Genomic DNA, 16203 nt, shown 5'->3' on the forward strand with positions numbered 1-16203 from the left:
ATCAGGGTTCAACCGCTGCAATAAATGCGATTGCAAATGGCAATCTTGTCATTGAGAGTGTATGTTCTTGACGCCATAAATGGTCTGTCTACTGCAATATATATATACATTCTCTGCAATTTTGTTATAAGATTGCACTATTTACTGAATATGCATTTGCCGACCATAATCCTGAAGATATTTGTCCTCAGTACACTTTACAAATATGTGTTTACTGTACAAAAATGTAACTGTGATGGTCAACGCACTGGATGGCAGCGGATTTATACAAATCAACAAACCTTCTTCGTGGGAAACCTTGACTTGGGAACACGTGGCAGCTTATTTTTGGTTCAAAATTCTTGAGAAATGGTATCCATATCTATCTTCAATGTTGTTTTGAGGGTTTTTAATTCTTCAGTGCCCAAGATCTCAAAATGTGGTTGTTTACTGTGTTTTTTTCCCCTTTTGTCCATTTTTTTGTCCATGTTTCTTCGCTGAATTACAACTTCATTAAATATAATTTTTTTTCTAGTACATCACTTTTTTTCTAAAAAATTAACAACCGAATAAATTTAGTTAGTAGTTCTTTCTGAAGTAAAACAAACCAATTGTACTTGTTTTATTGTTAGTCTGATGTTTTTGGAAAGATTTCAATAAACCAAAAACATGTGAATTCAATAGGCACAAAAAGATACCAGAATTCTATTACATTTTGCTTTACAAATCTTGAAATATTTGGGATCTTTAAGTTGGAATTTATTTATTCTTATATTAATTAAATTCATAAACTTCTTCTTTGAGGCGTAAATGCTCAAACATGATGCAAATTCAGAACTTATTTATTTAAAAGAATTCCACAAATTTTATTACAATTCTCATAAAAATAAAAATAAAAACATTGATTCCTTAGTTTCATGAGGTTGAGTAATTTATTTTTTTCCAATTTTGATGTGTATGCAAAAAGACAAAAGAATTCACATCACCAATGATGGTTTTCATACCCAACTGTTCCGTAACTTATGCATTTCAAGTGATCACATTTGTTTACATCACATACTATTCTTATGTCTTCCACTTGCACAACACCCACTGACTAAAAATTTGTGAAAGTCTGATCCATATCAAGTTTAGGCATTTAGGTCTTACTTTATAGTGTTGCTAGAGTTTCATGTTCATCAATATAAATGGCGTCTGTGTGAAATCCTTGGATCCCACATGTTATAATTCTGATAGGTGAGAAACTTTTTTTTTTAGAATTAGAAAAAACGAAACATACATATATAGATTCTAACATGATACCTATACTTGTGTGTTAGTGTTGTTACAACCAAGACAATGAAAACACTAGATAAGAGGAAAGGGCGAGACCCAAGTATCATTGGATGAAATATTTATACACGCACATATTTTTTAATCCATAAAAGGATGGGAAAGATAAAATAATAACAGAAGAAGTGAATGGATGGATGTAAAGGTAGTCCCTGCAAACAGATGAATGTGTTGAAGGATGATAATAATCAACATCCATATTCATTCATCGGCCTCGAAGGAGACGCAAGCCAAAAGGGAGTTTTCCCGTCCCAGTTTCGTCGGAGAAAGATCGTTTGAAAAGCGCACGTCCAGTCGACGTGGACGAGAGGAGGCATCCGGGCGAGCCATAGCCAAAAGGAACCGGGGGGGGTGGAGAGAAAAGCGAGCGATCCAGCTCCTCCCGGTCTGACATGCCGGTGACATCCGTCGTTGCCAGGAGAGGATGGAGAATGGAGAACGTAGATGGAGATGCGCCGGTGCGTGCATGGACTAGGAACCTCGGCAGCTGCACTGTATGCACACCCCGCACGCCGCTGGAGCCCCATTTGCAACATGCTCATGACAGGGGGAGTTTTATTTTAGGTGGTGCGGCGCTGTTTTCGGCACCGGGAGATAAGCAAAGACGCCCCCCACCTTCTCCCCTTAATGCCGGATGATGGGAGGATTGCGAGAGTGCCGGTGGTTGATGTGATTGCTTCATTACTTGTCGTCCCCTCCTCCTACATTTCCTCCTCTGCCCATGTCGTGCTGTGTGGCCACCACCGCAACTTGCATCCTACAGCAGCGTACTTGGAACCGGATCTTTGAGGGTGGCTTAGTAACAGCAGCCTCGTGCCGCAACCGCATCCGGGTTGTCGTAGCGACCGAGTTGGAGGGGTGGCGGAGTTGGAGTTTTGGTTAATCTGTGCGAGTCTCGGTGGGATGAAGGAGTAGCTTGAGCGTTTTGATAGTATGTAGCTTGTTGGTTCAGTAGTTGATGCGTTAGTTTAGTTGATACAAGTGCGGGGGTTTGTTGTCTAGGATTTCTTGGTTAAGTTTTTTGCAGGGAAGTCCGCATTGTAGGTAGGAGGTGACGGACGGAGTGTGGTTGAGTTAGAGAGTAGAGGATGTGTGTGGAGCTTCTGTGAGGTTTAGACGCGCGTTGAGAGTACAATGCCGCCGATTCCGAAATCGAATGCCATGGAGGAGCAGGAGCAGGAGCGTAGATGGCTGGATCGCAATGCTTCGAGTAATTTCATCGACATTGACATCAGTTTAGATGCAGTGTCCAGCAAGCGCGATGGAAGGCGATCCTCATTATCTAGTCGACCGAGTGCCAATGGGTCGGGGAATGAAAATTCTTGGTATGCACGGATTCCTTTCTGCGCTTCTGAATTCATACAACTAGGGGTGCATTGGATTTACCTTAGCTGCGTCGATGAATTGGAATTTTGTAAGGTGAAGATGGAGGATCTGAACTTTTGAACCTTCCGTGTGAGACTTCCACGGAGATTTGGAATGGCGCCTTGCGAGGAATTTGAAATGTGGTGAGGGTGGGGCACGAAGACGTGATTGAAGTGTTTCCTATGTAGTCGCTTCTTTTATGCTACCTTCTAAACATATTATTCTGTATCTTCTTCTTTGGCAGGGCTGAGGGTAATGAGTTGCAGAGTTATCTTCATGTCGAAATCGGGGATCGGAGCTTTTATCTGCCCAAGGTTCACGAAGAACACCTACCGTTTTCTGTTTTCCTTTTTCTTTTTTGTTTGTTTGTCTGTTTTCTTTGTTTTGTTTTTTTTCTTCTTCCTCTGTTTATCTTATTCTATTTCTGTGTTTTGTTTTACTTTATATCTCGATTGGGTCACTTGAATATTTTCTAACTTCAGTTTAGGTATCGCGTTCACTAATGTTGCTTCGGTTTTTCTGGATACCTTGCTGCAGTCTCCTCTTATTACCACGAGCGGAACGCTTCATCGCATGGTACTCGAGCTCCGCGGAGCCAACAAGGATCGAGTATCCCTCAAGGACATACCAGGAGGCGCCGAAGCATTTGAAAATGTGGTCAGGTTTATGCACGGCCAGAATGTCCCAATTACTTCCGTCAATGTGGCTTCCCTTCGTTGCGCGGCGGACTTTTTGGAGATAAACGATGTCTTAGGGGAGGGGGGCTTGGTTGCGACGACAGAGAACTACTTGAATCACGTTGTGTTAGGTTCTTGGAAAGACTCAATTAACGTGCTGCGCTCGTGCTCGGACCTTGAGCCATGGGCAGAGGAGCTTGAGATTGTGCGTAGGTGTAGTGAGTCCGTTGCGTGGAAGGCGAGTACTGATCCACACGGTCTTCGGTGGTCGTATACCAAATCTACGGGTAGCAGGGACGCCCCTCGCGGTTGGTGGTTCGACGACGTTTGTACCCTCTACATTGACATGTTCAGCAAGGTGATCAATGCTGTCGTTGCGAAGGGTATGGACTATACCATGGTGGCCGCGGCAATAGTGCAATATGCTGAGAAATGGCTGGGGTTGAAGGAGGCCCAGCAACCGGGACAAGAGGAATCTCCGAAACTTCAATGGCAATCGCATTGCAGCGTTGCTGCATTTGCGGGGTTCAGTCAGGACGTTGCAAGTAAAGCGCAGATGAAGAAAAGAGCAATTTTTCAAGGGATTGTGAAGCTCATTCCTTCGCAACCAGACTCTGTTTCCTGCAAATTTCTGCTCAAGCTGTTACGGACTGCTTGCGCAGTGAACGCAGGTCCTATGTTCAAGGCAGATCTGGTGAAGAGAATCGGCACGCAGCTCGAGAATGTCTCTGTGGCCGAGCTCCTCATCCCTGCCTACAACGCTTCCAGTGATGCTATGTATGATGTTGATGTGGTATATCAAATCGTCCAGTGTTATCTCCAAGAGCAATCCTTCGAGAGCCCCCCCATGAGCCCCACGAGTAGTGCTGGAAATTCAATTACGTCAAGTGTGACGTCCGGTACAGTTACTTCCAGTTTGTCCAGTGTGATCACCTCTTCTAACGGTCGAAGCGTTTCGGGATCCAGTAGCAGTGACAGCAGCGTCACTGACACCAGCAGCGTTGGCGGGAGAAGCAGCGTCTCACGTACAAGCATTTCAAGCTCAGGCTCAAGCATATCTGGCTCAAGCATTACTGGTTCAAGCGTTTCAGGCTCCAGCATTTCAGGCTCCAGCGTTTCAGGCTCCAGCGTTTCAGGTTCGAGTATTTCAGGCACGAGTTTTTCAGACTCTAGTATCTCGGGTACAAGTGCTTCAGGATCAAGCATTTCAGGGTACAGTGTGACTGGGTCGAGCATCACGATCACAAGCGTCTCGGGTAGCGGCACCTCGCTTTCCCGCACCACATCGAGCATCAGCGATACCTCATCTTCCAGTGATGAAAGCACCTCAACGAAGACGAAAAGTGAGGAAAGTGAGAAGCTTGACAGCATGTTTGAATCCAAAAAGTTCTTCTCCACGGAAGGGCCTACCAGGAGACCACAGCTTCCTCCCACGTCGGCAAATCTCAAGGTCTCGCAGGTCTTGGAAGTTTATTTGGAGGAAGTAGCGAAAGACCCTAGCATTCCTCTTGGGAAGTTTGTGGCACTTGCAGACTTGTTCATTGAATTTCCTCGAGTGTCGGATGATTGCGTCTACTCAGCAATTGACACCTTTCTCAGGGTACTCACCTACATTATACAATGTCGCTATCGTCGCAAATCCCTTCGACATTGGTTTGGGAATTCATGTGTTAATAGTTTGACATGTTCGAATAGGATTGCTGACATTTTTGTGCTGGCGTGTGCAGTCACACCCAAGCCTGAATGACCTCGAGCGTCGGAAGCTCTGCAAGGTGATGGATATTCAAGCTCTGTCCCTAAATGCATGCATGCATGCTGCTTCGAACGAGCGTCTCCCACTGCGAGTGGTTGTGCAGATTCTCTTTGCTGAGCAGGTTAAATTGCGAAATGCTATCACAGCCACAGCCGTAATCAACGGAAAACGCGTGGATAGCATTCCTCCTAGGTTCTCCTCCTCCTCCTCTTCCTCTTCCTCCTCCACTTCCACTGCTGGAGACTCTTATTCTGAATCCAGCAGCTCGGATCCGCTCTCCAGCTCTACTGCTTCCACGGACACATCCACCACCAGTCTTTCAACCTCAAGTGCCTCCAGTGCTTCCAGCGCATATAGTCTGTCTATACATAGCGTGCAGAGCGTTCACAGTGTGGCTCCTAGCGTGGCCCCTAGTGTCGCCCCTAGTGCTGTTCCTAGTGTTGTGAGCTCGGTCATGCCAGGGGGTTTGTCAGTTAAAGACACTTTGCGCGGCGCTCTCTCCGAAATTGAGTTGTTGCGACAGGCTGTGCAAGAGATTGAGTTTGTAAAGTCTCGTCTTGGTTTCATGGATGTTCTCCAGCAGGAAATGGAGAATATGAATCGGAAATTTTTAGATCTGGCGCACGATTACAGTGGGATGACTCATCAGGTAATGCACGATGTACGTTTCTTCTCTCTCAACCTAGCAAAGTGTTTCTGGACTTGCTGCCCAGGAAGAGCATGAAATTTGATCGGAAATCGTGCGGGTTGATCAGGTGGAGGAGTTGACGAAAGCTTCCAAGCATAAAAGTGGATGGACCTCCGGATGGAAGAAAATGTCAAAGCCATTTTCGTCAAAGGAAACACCTGACCTGCAAAAGGGTTACAATCACACCTTAGTCTCGGAGAAACACTTGAAGGCTGCTGTGGACACCATTCCTTTGTATCCTCACATGAACATGGTGCAGAATTCTGCAGATGTCCAGCTTCCTCAAAATCCCAGGACGCCAACCATGCAACCTCTGCTTCAAACCCCCAGGATGCCAGTCGTGCCACCTCTCCTTCAAACCCCCAGAACGCCAGCGGTGCAACCTCGTCTTCAAAACCCCAGGACGTCAGCCGGACAATTGGTCCATCAAAACTCTAGGGCGCCAGTACAACCGCTCCTTCAAACCCCTAGAACGACAGTTCAAGCAGGCAAGGTCAGCCCAGCTGAAACACCCAGATCGAATGCAGGGTCTAACAGAATTCCGGAAGCCAAGGTGGACGGTAAGGTGATTGTCTTGCCGAAGGCCGAATCTTCGAAGGGGGAACCCGTTCCGCAAGTCCAGACTGCTCCAGAAGGACTTCTCAAGGTCATCGGGATTTTAGATCAAGCTAATTCGAAGGATAAGCCACTGCAGGGTCAGAGCGTGGCCTATAGTGTTTCTTCCTCGAAAGCTGAGAAGTCCACACCTTCTGAATCTTCAGAGGTTCAGAAAGATAACAGTTCTTTCCATCAGCAGAGGAAGCCCAGAAATCCCGACCTCCGACTTGGACATCAGTCTCGTAGCCAGCATCGAGCTTCTACTCCGCCACCTGACTCTCATCATGGCCGCCGTTCCGTCAAGGATTCCGACACTGTCTCCGTTTCTAGCGATCTTTCTCATTCCAGCACCCGTAGCAACCCACGCCATCGACATCGAAACACGAGCTCTGGTAATCGCCACCATCACAGAGACGGTTCCGAGGATCCTAACAGTCACCGAGGGAGCTCTCACGGTCGCAGCGGACACGGATCTCACCACCGGCACAGAGATGTCTCCTCGGAGCACCGCAGCAGCAGCCATCACAGGGACCGGAGTCCAGACGATCACCATGGCCGTAGCCACCACAGTCCGCATCACCATCACAGCAAAGATCCCCCACGTCAATCCCTCTCAGGCAGCCACAAGCACAGCTCTGACCACCACTCTGGCCACCACCGCAAGCCGCATCGCAGAAGTCATCAAAAGCACCACCACAGGAAAGATTATGATTCTGGGTCGAGCTACAGCAATGACTCTGTATCAAGGCCAACGAGGAATCGGCGGCATTCTGGAGTGTAAATTGATTGTCCTCTAGATTTTTTCTCACCATTGGTGTAAAATTTTATTTTATTCGATGATGCCTTGTTCAATTCCAGCGCGTGGGTCACCTGGGACATCAAGAATTCCAGTATTTTGAAACAAGTCCATGGGATTTTCGGATCATTCTGTGTAGGAATGAGCTGCGAGTAGTCACTTTTGCCAAGCTTTCTCATTTCTAGGAACCAAGGAATGGAGGCTTAGTTGAGATTCACTCGAGCATGAAGAGGGTATGAAGTTCAGAGTTGTTGATTATCCTCAACTCAGTGATAATGTACAGTACTCGGGTATCTGTTATACCTAGCTTGTTCATCAACGATTGTCCTCCCGTTGTGAGAAGTTGAGTTACCACGTCAGTTCTCGAGGTTTTTCCAGCAACCTTCGCAAATTCGGCCTGAACCTGGTTAACCGTGTTCTAATTGCGCAATTTTTGCAGCTTTCGACGGTAAGTGTAGAAGACGTCAACTTCTGTGCGACATTTTTGTGAAGAACAAATTGAAGAGAAGACCTTGAATGTATACTGAGTTGTTTACATATCTCAATTCAAAACAATCCATTGATCACGTGATTTGAATTTCAGGGAACCATGATTTGAGTCTCTTCTCTCTTTCTTGACTTTTCTTCTGTTGATGTGTGTGCGTGTGTGGATGGCTGGATTTGAGGAATTTTTGTTTGTAGGGATTTTGGTTTCTTTTAATATTGCGTGGGAAAGCATGCATGGTAGTGCCATTGGTGATTGGAATAAGAATTGAAGATACTCTATTTGATGGTTCTATTAACTAGTTATAGTAAATTGGCATACTTAGAAACAAACACTTCAACAGTGACGGAAATGTGAAAATCTGGAACTGAACATGAATAACCTACTAAAATTTACAAGTGAAATTTCTGTTGCACTACTTTGAGCAGCAAGTTCATAAATTGCATATTGATGGAAGAAATTCTGAAAGTGACATTCTGGAATTGAAATAGAAATAAAGTACTATTGCATGATTATGAACTACTATGGCACCACATTCTATAATCCTTGGCATTAGTTTTACTTGATTCAAAATTCCAATGGCATTGTATTCTAAAGTCAGTCCTTGGCATTGGTTTTACTTGATTCAAAATTCCAATGGCATTGTATTCTAAAGTCCTTGGCATTGATTCCTTTTTTGATTTGTGTATACATCCAAAATCTCATATACAATTTAGTAGACATTGATAGCTCTAATTTCATACAAGTTATATTCATGCTCCAAGATATCATTGCATATGATTGTGAAACACAAACCATTAAACTAACATATAAGTAGCTCAAAATTTCAACATAATTTTTTTACATTTGTTACATAGATGTTATATCAATTGTTGATTTTTGATATTGTATTGGTATTAAAAATATTGGTAGATAAGTCTGATGTAATGTTGTTGAAGATACTTTGAAGTAGAATTTATTATAATTGAGCAACCATAATATATAGAAGTTTGATAGAACAATCTTGGAGAAAATTTGTGTTGACTTAGGTATAGAGTTGTGGTTTGGTTACATACATTCTAAAGTAGATTTTTAGATAGATTTAATTTGTTACAACCACCACCTTAAAATTCAAAACCTCATATAACTTTAAAACACAATAGAAATGTATTCTAAATATATATATATATATATATATATATTAAAGCATCCAAAATCTCACATTTAGTTTGGTGTAGATATAAGAAAATTATTTTATTTAAATTTATTTATAAATAAAGAATTAATCAAGGATCTTCTTTTTTTTAATAAATATTTTTTTATTACTAGTATAAATATTTTAATTGGCAAGAAACAAGTTTACCTTCTAGTATATCAAGTGATTATAGAGCAATTAGCTAGGAATAATTGAAACATACAATTGGCTAATTCAATTAGTCCAAGAAATGTGTAGATGTATAGATGCGCACAACTAATGTTCTATTATAAAGTTGTTAGTTTTTTATAAAATGTAGCAATATAGTAGATTAAATTGGATATGAAATATAAAGAATTAATAGTAATTAAAAATGAATTAAAAGACTGTATGTCCATAAGAAATAAACAACAGTATTTTAATTAGAAGATAGTACCAAAAAAGTGCTTTGTAAATTTTTATTTCTTTATTAAGTTTTTCATTAAATTATTTTGAATATTATTTATTTATTTTTATGGATAATATTTAATAATAAATATATTATTAATTTTAAAATAATTAATATATACATGACCAATATAGCAAATAAAACAAAATAGATTATAACATATTATTAAGTATGCAAATTTATAAAAATATAGTTGCATAGTAGAAGGTGATTGGAACATATACAACACTCAATACATAAATTTTCTAATTGCAAAAGAAGAAATTCAATTTTAGATTACAATTTTTTTTTACATAATTTTTTATTATAATTTATTTTGATTATATTATTATATACTATAAGTATATATATATATATATACTTTTTATAAGATAATTACAAAGACATTATTAATTTTAAAAAAAAAATCAAAACAATTCTACAAAAAAATCACACTTAATATGTACATGTATCTAGATACAATTTTCAAAAAATTAATAGTGTTCTATGGCTTTTATTTTAGCTTGCATTCTATAGCTGTCCTCAATGCTCTTGAGATTTTGCCATCATTGACACTGTTTATTTTATACAAAACTTCTTCAAGCTTGCTACAATTCTTGAACCCATCCAATTGGAATTAGTATAAGTTTTCACCTAGCACACATTCCACTCTTTCTTTCATCAAAAAAATTAGTAACAACTTTAAATTTTTTTCGAAATAGACGATGTGTTAAGGCAACAGTGTCAATGTTGGCTATTTGTTTATTGGCCATTACACGTTCCCAATGGCTTAGAACGTTATTGAAAGGGAACAATTATTCTGAAAGTGGCGAACTCGACGTTCCCAACTCTGGACTCCACGAAAGGGACTCATGTTCCCAAAATGTGAGCTCCAGGCACCGTGGCCTTCTCAGTTTTTGACCGTTGATGGGCGACCGTCTATAACCGGTCTAAGGGGCCCTTCACCGCGTGCGAGCCGTTCACGCTGACTGGTTCCGACAGCAGTAAGCGGTCAGGCGCGAGCCAGCTGCGACACGCGTCTCCTTATCACGCATCGTCCCCTTTTGCTGCACACGTTTATCTCCATCGTCTCCAGCTCGTCGGAGGAATCGTTGTTTTTTAACTACGCGGTTGTGCACGTTGTCGCGAGGTCACAATTTCAATCTGGGTTTACACGAATTGGGCCATTCTGTGTGTGGTTTTGGAGCGCTGAGCGAAGTGGGTTTTTGCTCAAACAGACACAATGGCGATGAGGATGATGGCTCGCAGGTTGGTGAACCCTACAGGTGATGCTTTGTTGGCCAGATCTGCCCAGCGCCGAGGTATGAGCGGCGGAAAGATGTTTGAGGAAGAGGAGAAGGCAGCGGAGAATATCTACATCAAGGTCTGTGCGATGTGATGGTGTTTGGTGTGGGTTTCTTACTTCATTTTAGTAATCTCCTAGGAATATTCTCTAGCGCACTGTGGCTAGTGTACGCCGTTCTTGGCGTCTTCATAGATGTGTGTATTGGTACTCGTTTTTGTCGTAGAGTGATTCTTGTTGGCGCTAGTATGTTGCGGAAGATTCAAACTGGCTGATCGAAAATGATACAAACCATGGAACTGTATTGTTGTGTCACGATATTTGTAATATGCGGTGTCTGGTTGAAGTTGATTGCGATGATTAGCTAGATTTCGCTTTGTAATACGAGCTAGATTTATCTATGATATTGATTGAAGAATTCTGCATGTACCGTTTATGTCTAGATTGGAACTGTCTTGTAACGTTGAATTCCTTGTTTTTTTACATTGATTTAAGTGTCGGTAGCATTTTATTTGTATATGTATTCTGCAACGTACTGGTTGCAAACAGTTGGCATTCAGAAAGTAAGAGAATCTTCTGTCCGCATTATCAAGCAGGCTGCTTGTGTTGAATAGGACAACAGACCTCGTCTAAGGTCTCTTGTTATTGGTATATTATATTCCTTCAGGATTTAAGGGCCTAGAATTTTCAAGGTTTTGTTCTTGTTTCCGTTGTATCGATTTCTCGATACATCCGGTTAGATGTTTTGTTTTCTTTATCTTCTTTAAAGCAATTCCCACTTTTTGACAGAAAATGGAGAAGGCGAAGCTGGAGAAGCTTGCTGCAAAGGTACCTGTCATGAATTATTCGTCGTGTTCTTGAATGGCATTGAGTTCTTGTTCGTGTCTCCCGTTTCTCCTCCCTTTACCGGATGCACATCTATCATGATCTTCGGTTTCTGCAGGGATTTTCAGCAGAGGAAGCCAAGAAAGCCGTCGAAGGGCACCCAGATGCTCATCCTGAAGCCGTGAAAGCAATCAATGAAACAGCAACCAGTGGCACAACAAGTGACGCAACAAGTGGCGCCGGTGCTAACTATGGGCTAATCGCTGGAGTTGTTGGGGCGGCTGCTCTGGGGTATTGGTATTTTTCCAGTAGCTCCAAGAAGGATGACAAGTAGGGTCCACCCTTTTGTCTCAAGAGGAATCGTGTTTGGGATGCTGCATTTGGGTACATAAAAAGAGTACCATAGAGCTGTAAAAGAATTCAATCTGCTTCGGTGTGCTGTAGAGGTCCAAACCCAGCAGGCCCTGACATTCCTGCGCAATAATGAAGCATGAACAGATTTGTAGCTGCACGTGGAGCTAGCATACAACATGATTCCGAACAAGCAGTGCTTGAACAAGCAGAGTATTGTCAACATTGTGCTTCCCAATAATTGCGTGTTATAAAATCAAAAAACATTTCCCATATTTTTTGACCTATGATGATTATGGATTGGTATCAATCAGTCATTTGGTTCTTAGTTTAATTTCGTGATGTTTATTGATTGGGGCCTTGAGAGGCGTCCTCTAACTACTACATAAATGCTTCCTACCTATGTAACACATAATTCAGAGCCCAGCATTGAGTGTAGCAAGAGAGACGGTTAATATCTTGGAACTCGGAAGTTGAAGCATTCTTAAGTGATCTCTCCGGTAGCGAGTATTAGTTCCTGAAGAAACGAAAAATTAGACACTATTTTCAGTTTAGCAAGGGTAGTATACGATTGTCGGGCTTGTATCTACAAATGTTTGAGCTGCTGAAGTTCTGTGGAATCCACATTTCCAAGCGACTTCTGATGTAACTAGCCTGATGGTGGCAGCATGCCTTAGATATGCTTTTTCTGCACACTGTAACAAAGATGCCTGCAAATGCGTGCCCTAAGTTTGTGTCTTGTGTGTTGCTATTTTGACGTAGTGTCAACTTGCTCAGTGCTCCATCAACCATTGACCATGATACATATTGCAGGTACGAATATGACATTCTGATTATCATGTCTGATGTAGGAATAAGGCTTTGGAAAGCTAAGGCATTTTACCAACTGTATCCTACCCCTCTTCTATGTGAGAGGGACAATTTTGAATTTATGGCTTTAAATCTTAATAAAGTTGGAAAAGTTGTAAACATCACAATGGAAGATACTAAAACGATTTTAGTACTTAAATTTTTTTAATGAATTCAAGAAAAATTATTATGGTAAGTAACATATATGTATATATATCTTTTATATCTATTATAACACAATTTTTTTTTTATAAATTACAAAATCAAGATTTTAAACGAGGATTTTGTTTAGAATAATTTCTAAGCTCCAATTTGCTCTAAATTTGATGATAATATTTTTTGATGATTTTTTGATGCAAAAGAAACTAAGAATGTATATATGTATGTATGTGTATATATATATATATATATATATATATTAATAAATTAACGAAATAAAGTTGATAATAAAATAGGAATGCTCATCTAAAAATTTCTAAAAATAAATTCAAATACATCATCTAAATAAATGATTTTGTAAGCATTTCTAATCCTTATATCTTTGTTGTTAAAAAAATAAAAATAAAGATGGAATTCTATGTGATTATAGTAAATAATGGATGACTATAATTTTACAATATTTTTTTTTTTTCAAAACAACAATATATTAGAGTAAACAAAAGTTAGAATTTATTATGCTTCAATCTATAAAAAATAAAGAAATAAAAAAATAAAATTAGAGAAGAAATCTTAAATACTTCTTTATGACATATGGTCATAGAAAAATATTGTTTTTTAATATCACTATTTAATAAAAAAATCATATATAAATATAAATTAGTTAAAATATTGAATAATTCTATTTAAAAGAAAATCCAAAGAAAAACACATCATATTGTCAAAGTTTTTTTTCAAATAAAAAGACAGATAATTTAGACCTATAATACATAAGAAGACTTTTGTTATGTAGCTAATTTGATATATAAGAAGATATATTAATGCACAAAGATTGTTAACTAATTCTACTACCTTAACTTTATTTACCTTGTGCTCTGTCAACAATACAAACTAGAAGAAGATGCATAAACTCGTAGACTCTATATCAAAAGGAAAGTGACAAAGTACAAGAAAGTATGTATATTCAAGGAAGAACTGGAATGGCTATTGCCAAGGATTAGAAAACATAAGACTCTTGAAACTAGACTAAAAGTAAGAAAGGAGTTGACAAAAGTGAGGAAGGCCTCACTCTTGCTTCTATATATACTACTTAACTAAGAAATACATGTCGACATGCTATAGGACCTCTAATATACATCCAACTTATAGGACACATGTCTAATTTGTAACGCAAGTTTCCTAGGTGTGTGCCATATGTCCAACTTGTACTACAAGTGGTCAACATGTCAACACGTGGCCTCTTTGTTGGCCAAGTTTTCAACCTACTAATCACTTATAGACATGTATAAAGGCAAAGCAGCATCTATGAAGCTTCTAGAAAGCTTTCTCTAAGATATTATCATATTTATTTACTTTGACTTACTTCTACCTATTCTTATTATCAAGATAAATATGTATGTCTGTGACATTATCCTCCTTTCAAAGGACAAGTTCCACAAGGAGCAGTGATTACATATTAATGAAGTCCAAGATGCATCGAGCTGTACTTACTACATACTCTAATCTTTATTTCCTTCGAAGGTAGTTGATAGTCCCTTCAACCATCGATAATATCCCATACCAAGGCAAAAAGACCATCCTAATATTTGATTATTATTGAGGCCTTTATAACTTCCTTCAAACAAAGCATTAGTAATTCCATCAAGAATGGTTACTACCTCCAAAAGTATCACTAAACACTAAGAGTCCCTTCTAAATTCGTGGTTCCAAACACATTGTATCTCGCCATCTATTTGAGAAAGAACATATCGTTCTTGATGATCTTTATCTTAATTTTACCATCTTAAAGGTTGTAATAGTCACAATATCTCATCTAGTAGCTCAGCAAATGATAGCTCTTAAGTTGAATCTGCTAATTGTTGGTTTTCCATCTCTTAAGCACTAAAAAATCCAAAAAAATAATGATACAAGATAGAATGAAATCTCTATTGGGCTTATTTTTTTTTTTTAGCAAAGATTTTTTTGACTCTTCATCTTGATTTTGATGGATGTCATTGATGAAACGCTTTAATTTTGATTGATGATTTTGTTAGATTCTTGTATGGCTCCCATAAGCATTCATTAATGTCATATCCATGCTAATGTACTAGATATTCTAACCTATTTCGGTGTTGCCTTGAATCTAAGACTTCTTTCACTTCAAATTCTTCATTATTGTCTTTTTCTATAAGAAGTTGTGGCATTTGTGTCCTTTCTTGTATATCCATTGTCTTGTATAGCTCAAGTAAAGACACATGAAATATAGGATGGATTTTCATAGACTTTGGTAGATGTAATTAATAAGCAATTGGATTAATCTATTCACAAATAGAAAATGGTTCAAGCCTATAATAATCCAGCTTGTCATAAAGATAAATAGTTTTAATATTACGACAAAGTAACCATATGTTATCTCCCACATGGAATTGAGGTTGTTTCTTTTGATGGACATTTGTATTGGCTTTTTTTCGTTCTTGAGCTTCCTTTAATTGTGTCTTTATTATTCCATGTAGCTTTGACAATTGATTTGCTATATCTTCTGCCATAAGATTATCAACTTTTGAAAAGTCAAAAGTGTCAAATCATAGATGATAACCATAATTGGCAAAGAAAGATGTTTTTTGACTATAAGAATGTCTCAAATTATTGTAAGCAAACTTTGCCAATGTCAAAAGAGTTGTCCAATCATCTTGTTGATAGTTGATGGTACACCTCAAATACTACTGTAAAACTTGATTTATCCATTTTATTTGTCCATCAGTTTGAGGGGGGAAAGCTGGAGATAGTTTTATATCCACCTTCAATATTTCGAAAAGAGTTCTCCAAAATCTTGATAAAAATTGTATTACTCTATCTGATATAATATCCCTTAATAATATATGATAGCAATAGATATTATCAAGGAAGAATTTAGCTGTTCTTTCACTTGTGATAGATTTTGTATATGGTAAAAAATGTGTCATCTTGGTGAAACAATCTACACTCACGAATATAGAATCATATGAACTTGATATTGAAAGATTTGTAATAAAATCCATAGAGACAAAAGACCATGGTTATTCTGGTATAGGTAATCATTCAAAGAGGCTATAAGGTCGATGACAAGGAGTTTTTGAACTTAAACAAACATCACATATCTGCACAAATTTTTTAACAATCTTCTATATTTGAGGCCACCGAAAATCTTTAGATATAAGCTCCAAAGTCTTATTATATTCTAAATGTCATGCTATAGAAAAATTGTGATAAGTATCAAGAGTACGTAATTGTGCTTCTCTTTTTGGAACATATAGGCATCCTTTGAAATAAAATAGGTCTTCTTTAAATTCAAACTTGGAAGTATCTTGAGACTTAGAAGAATTATTTTTAATATCATGAAGAAGAAGGTCTGAGGACATATTTACTTGGATCTGCTTGAAAAAAATCAAATCAACAGTCAATGTTGATTTCATTGCTTATAAATGAAAT

General features: G+C 39.0%; 2 protein-coding genes and 1 long non-coding RNA gene across 4 annotated transcripts; all 3 read left to right on the forward strand.

The window, feature by feature from the left end:
- LOC149987791 (uncharacterized) lies at window positions 1-417 on the forward strand. Its single transcript, XR_016506211.1, has 2 exons — window positions 1-59; window positions 259-417. It is a non-coding gene; the product is annotated as an uncharacterized LOC149987791 (long non-coding RNA).
- A 1436-nt stretch (window positions 418-1853) lies between these two features.
- Window positions 1854-7774, forward strand: LOC112291377 (uncharacterized). 2 transcript variants are annotated; one of them, XM_024538683.3, is made up of 5 exons: window positions 1854-2636; window positions 2921-2990; window positions 3214-4953; window positions 5081-5755; window positions 5862-7774. In XM_024538683.3, the coding sequence occupies exons 1-5, from the start codon at window positions 2446-2448 to the stop codon at window positions 7170-7172; spliced, it is 3987 nt and encodes a 1328-aa protein (XP_024394451.1). In that variant the 5' UTR covers window positions 1854-2445; the 3' UTR covers window positions 7173-7774. The 2 variants fall into 2 exon arrangements, with proteins under 2 accessions (XP_024394451.1, XP_024394450.1); XM_024538682.3 differs by having other exon boundaries at window positions 2019-2636; window positions 5081-5767.
- Window positions 7775-10390: 2616 nt separating this feature from the next.
- Window positions 10391-12026, forward strand: LOC112291882 (uncharacterized protein At2g27730, mitochondrial). Its single transcript, XM_024539834.3, has 3 exons — window positions 10391-10656; window positions 11365-11403; window positions 11519-12026. Exons 1-3 carry the CDS (start codon window positions 10516-10518, stop codon window positions 11732-11734), a joined length of 396 nt encoding a protein of 131 aa, XP_024395602.1. The 5' UTR covers window positions 10391-10515; the 3' UTR covers window positions 11735-12026.
- The last annotated feature ends 4177 nt before the right edge of the window (window positions 12027-16203 follow it).

Source organism: Physcomitrium patens, chromosome 14 (genome assembly GCF_059467195.1).
Source record: "Physcomitrium patens ecotype Gransden chromosome 14, ASM5946719v1, whole genome shotgun sequence".
Lineage (NCBI taxonomy): Eukaryota > Viridiplantae > Streptophyta > Bryopsida > Funariales > Funariaceae > Physcomitrium > Physcomitrium patens.

What these genes read in the sequence shown, in the direction of transcription:
- LOC112291882 (XM_024539834.3), top strand. Translation starts at nt 10,516, where the DNA reads ATGGCGATGAGGATGATGGCTCGCAGGTTGGTGAACCCTACAGGTGAT. An exon ending in CGGAGAATATCTACATCAAG is followed by an intron (nt 10,657 to 11,364) that starts GTCTGTGCGATG and finishes ACTTTTTGACAG; the next exon opens with AAAATGGAGAAGGCGAAGCT. An exon ending in TGGAGAAGCTTGCTGCAAAG is followed by an intron (nt 11,404 to 11,518) that starts GTACCTGTCATG and finishes CGGTTTCTGCAG; the next exon opens with GGATTTTCAGCAGAGGAAGC.
- LOC112291377 (XM_024538682.3), top strand. Translation starts at nt 2,446, where the DNA reads ATGCCGCCGATTCCGAAATCGAATGCCATGGAGGAGCAGGAGCAGGAG. An exon ending in CAATTGACACCTTTCTCAGG is followed by an intron (nt 4,954 to 5,080) that starts GTACTCACCTAC and finishes TGGCGTGTGCAG; the next exon opens with TCACACCCAAGCCTGAATGA. An exon ending in CTCATCAGGTAATGCACGAT is followed by an intron (nt 5,768 to 5,861) that starts GTACGTTTCTTC and finishes CGGGTTGATCAG; the next exon opens with GTGGAGGAGTTGACGAAAGC.